The sequence below is a fragment of the Haplochromis burtoni genome, unplaced genomic scaffold (assembly GCF_018398535.1).
Source record: "Haplochromis burtoni strain Fernald_Lab_line unplaced genomic scaffold, NCSU_Asbu1 Contig_906, whole genome shotgun sequence".
Classification (NCBI taxonomy): Eukaryota; Metazoa; Chordata; class Actinopteri; order Cichliformes; family Cichlidae; genus Haplochromis; species Haplochromis burtoni.
The window spans coordinates 78,168-82,664 of NW_024583267.1; the positions used below are offsets into that span (position 1 = coordinate 78,168).

The following is a 4,497-nucleotide window of genomic DNA, read 5'->3' on the forward strand; positions in this document are numbered from 1 at the left end:
GTTTTTTTGTGTATAAAACTGAATTGAGTTGTGTTAGCCTCGAGTCTGTAAGGTGTTTACAAACAAAGACACACACGGAGCATTCCTGGTTCAGGAAGCATCAGTTTATTCTGATTGTAAATGTACAGGTGTTAAAATATTCTCGCTGCCTCTGAATTCAGCCGAGCGTGTTCAGCCTGACGCACACACACACAACGCAATGCACTTTATTTTTAAACACTTCACAACATTGCTGGCTATTGAATGCAGTCCGGTACATATAGGCTGATGTTTCTTTGTTTTTCTTAAATGTTTTTTTATTTAAAGTTTTAATATGTCTGCTGTTTGGCAGGCCGGCCATGAAATGTTGAGGTTATAACGCTTGAGCGTGCGCCGGCTCCAAGATGCGGCTGGGTAGTCGCCTTTGGTCAGGTGGGTCTTAGTCGTCCAGGAAGAAATAGTTCCCACTCTTCTTCTGTTCCGTGTCCTGCAGAGAGATGAGGCAGAGGTCAAAGGTTGGACTGATTCCTCCTCACTGACATCACCGCATATATAATGCTGGGAGGGCTACACTTTCTAATTATTATCTCTAAATAACCCCACAGCTGAGTGGACGACTGTGGCTCAGCACAGTAAAAGCTCTTAAGTGATCACATGTTACGGTAGAAGAGCCTTCAGTGAAACCGGAGGAGCACTGCGATGCTTCCTCGGGTTTGAACAGATTAAGAGAAAATACTAAATGCCTCTGAGCGGGTCAAGAGATTAGAACCTCAAATCCAAGGCTTTGGGCAAAAACAGTGAATCGTAAAAAACGTTTGCTTGAAGGGGCGGAGCTAAAAGTCCTCAGTCTCTGCAAACTCGCACGTCGCCTTGAAGCCGGCAACCGATTGCCTGAGAACATTCCAGGGTCCAGTTGCCTAGGTAACTCTAACACTTTTACTACCAGGTTGTATGTCGGTCAGCGGTGTTCTTCGCTCTCATTGGTTCGCCTGTAAGTTGAGTCAAGTCTATTTTGGTTCCCACCCTCCTCGTTGCACCAGCTGCTATTTCGTCGAAAGTCACTGACTTTGTGATCTCTGGTCGCCCTGTCGCTTCCAGCGTGTACGCAGCTTCATCTTTATCACATATTATGTCATCTTGTTGCCTAGCAACCACCTTCCAGTGGGCTAAAATGACCCATTTGGAGTATTTATGCACGGCAACACTTTATAACAGCATCGCATCGGTTTAATTTCAACAAAACTTGTTGATACAAAACTTGTTATGCATGACATATGATGTCATCATGTTGCCTGGCAACAATGGACTAAAACACAGCAAATCACACTGCAGCATGAGCATGTGCGACCAAGATAAATTAGGATTATTTTGACCTGAAAAGCTAATGGTCTCCAAGAAATAAAAACATGGAGCTGGAAATGAGCCTGAACCTAAATATATTCATTAAAACTATATTTATAATATATAATAATGCTTTCCCTCTCTATAGTGTACTGGTTTAGATTTGTGTTTCTTTGATTTATTTTTTAACAAATGGGTTTTATTTGTTAGATCAGCTTTAAAGAAACGTCCTTTGGGTTGAATCAGGAATGTTGTAAATCAAAATAAATCGAGTTTATGGATCTACCCGCTGCATCTTTGTCATGTAAGACTCTCAGATCTGAAGAAAGCTGATTTCCGCCTGGCTGAAGCACGGCACCAATCACAGCTGGACTCTGCTGTGTGGAGCTCTGTGCATCCTGACACCTGTGAGGCAGGGCACAGGTCACGATGAAATCACTACAGCTCCGTATCATTTATACCGGTGTTGACGGGCGAGGACTCGTCATGTGTCACCACTGACATAAAACCTCCACATCACCCCGGAGGAGGAGGAGAAGCCTCACACAGGTGCCCCTCAGTACGATCATTGAGCGTCTGCACTGACGTCACTAAAGCGCCGATAAAAACAACTACAATCATAAACTGCGTCAGCAAACTGGCTGCAGCGGCACCTGTGACAGGTTACCAAAATCAGGAAATGCACGACTGGCTGAAACGACACCCAGAAGTTACTTTTTAATATTATTAGTTCAGTGCTGCGTTTTCGTGTCAAGAGTCCGTCCGTGTGTGACGGTCAGTGTGTTTAAATAAAGATTCAAATAAACATGGTCGTCGTGGCGTTACCTTGATGGAGTTGAGTTTGTTGATCCTCGGCCTGAAATTGTTCGGATCTCTCCTGAATGTGATCTCCAGCAGCGACAGGAAGCGATTCATCCCAGCCAGCAGACTCTGAGGCCTGAAAAAACAAACATCACGTTACCGTGGCGGCGGCCGGCGAGCTGACGAAGCAGCTCAGACTCGGCGGTTCATCTTACGTGTTGGCTGAAGTCTTCTTGGAGGGAATCCCGTCAAACACGATGACTCTGTCGGCCAGGTAGGTCGCCATGATGAAGTCGTGCTCCACCACGAATGCTGTCTTCTTGGCGTGGAGGATGTACCTGCGAATAAAAGACGTGTCACAACAGCGCCACACACGGGCGGAGACACGCGACAACAACAAGGCCTTCTAATTACACTTCTTACCATCTTCCACCGCTGCAAAGATTAACCATGCAAATAACAAAGAACAGAAATACTGTTGAGCTGTAAATCATGCAAAGCTACTCACAGAGTCCAAGAATGAAGCTGAAACGAGGAGATTACCTGAAATATGATTATTAAGACGCGCTCTCGTCTGACTTTGTATCAAAGTAAAACTGAAAAGAAATCCTGAGTTTTAAGCCGCTCGCTGTGGTTGACGCTTGTGTGTGAGGATAAACAGGAAGGGAGCTGCTTGAGGAGCAGGGAGACTAACGCATACCTCTTGATGACTCTGGCGGCCATCAATCGCTGCTCGGAGTCCAGGTAGGCAGAGGGCTCGTCGATGAGGTACACGTCGGCCGGTTTTCCCAAACAGAGTGTGAGGGCGACTCTCTGCAGCTCACCTCCAGACAGGTTCTGCACCTGTGGGCGGAGCAGAGGCAGCTTCATCACCCCGTCCTCATCGTATCTCATTAGAAAACGCTTTCTACCCTCCAGTCGGCTCAAAAAGTCTCCTTACATTTTATTTTAATTATGTTTACATTGAGTCTGATGACACACAAGTAACAAAATAAAATGGAAAAAGATGGATCGGCGCCTTCTCCAGGACAAAGATCAGGTTAGTGTGTTTGTGTGCACCTCTTTACACATCTTTGCGGGGATCAAAAATTACAATGTTACTCTACTTGTGGTCCCTTATGAGGACAAAGGGCCTGTCCTCACGAGTTCGAGGGCATTTTTGAGACTCCAAATGTGGTTTTAGTGTCAGGGTTACAGTGAGGCTGATGGTTAGGGTAAGCGGCTAGGCTAGCATTAGGTTAATTAGATGTCCTCTAATTGTTTGTGTCTCTCTTACATCCTGGTCGATGATGCTCTCGATCTGCATCGGCTTCATGACGTCGGTGATGAACTGCGGGTGCGTGTAGGCGTCTCTGATCTTCTCGTGCAGCAGAGCTCGGACGCTGCCCTGAAAACGTAAAACACACTCGACTCCATCAGAGTCCGGACCTTGGTCGCTGCAGACGTTTAATCTGATGTATCAGATTTTAGTTTGGTTTTCATGATATGAACAATGGTCAAAGTCTGCTTCAACTTTATTTTAACTTTTTGGACTCTGAACCCTGGATTTCTGTAAATTCAGTTTGCTGACTAAAATCAATCAGCAGGCTGAAAGCTGTGAAACGGACGGGTGGATGATCCTGTGATGGGTCCGCGGTTAGAAAACGAGAGCTGACCTTGAACTTGGGGCTGATGGTCTGAGGCTTGTAGCTGACGTTCAGGATGGGAACCTCGCCTGAAAGACAGAGCTCAGGGTCAGTGGGTGCGTCTGGTTTAATCTGGCTTCATCTGAGAGAGAGAGACTCACCTCCTCCGTCAGGTCTGAGCCCACCGGCCAACATCCTGATGAAGGTCGTCTTCCCTGTGCCTGGAAACACACATACACACTTTCAGACGTGCACGTGTCAGCTTTTTCATTTTTGTGAGAAACAGAGGAAACAAGATGATCCATATTTTTATTATATTTCATATTTTTATTATTTTCCTTTAGTGCCATTTTAAATGAGCTCGTCTGAGCTACGAGATTTTTCATTATTTGCAACTTTTCTTCTCTGAAAGTAAATAACTGACTAAGAAAAATTACAGGTTCACACCCTTTAAATTCGATTTTTTAAAATTGGCTTGGAAATGATAAAATGTGTGACGGCCTCCAAAGCTGCTTCTAAACGAATCATCTGAAAAGTTCAATTTAAAAACCATTTTTAAACCTTGACCACAGAGATTTAGACTAAAACCCTCAGCGCAGCTCACCGTTCTCTCCCAGCATCACCATGATCTCAGAGTCTGTAAACTCTCCTCCTTTGATGTCCAGCGTGAACTCGCCCATCGTCTTCGACATGTCCGGATACTGAACGACAACAAACAATCAAACATTCAACAAAGAAGCAACTCGGCTCA

General features: G+C 45.1%; 1 protein-coding gene across 1 annotated transcript in view; it reads right to left on the minus strand.

Annotated features, from left to right (window-relative positions):
- Positions 1 to 82: 82 nt before the first annotated feature.
- abce1 (ATP-binding cassette, sub-family E (OABP), member 1) overlaps positions 83 to 4,497 on the minus strand; it is a 10,424-nt gene continuing 6,009 nt past the window's right edge. Inside the window, 8 exon segments of the mRNA XM_042216052.1 lie at positions 83 to 466; positions 2,146 to 2,257; positions 2,337 to 2,459; positions 2,822 to 2,964; positions 3,398 to 3,508; positions 3,777 to 3,835; positions 3,908 to 3,967; positions 4,351 to 4,447. Coding sequence (XP_042071986.1) covers positions 419 to 466; positions 2,146 to 2,257; positions 2,337 to 2,459; positions 2,822 to 2,964; positions 3,398 to 3,508; positions 3,777 to 3,835; positions 3,908 to 3,967; positions 4,351 to 4,447 — 753 coding nt within the window. The 3' untranslated portion in view covers positions 83 to 418.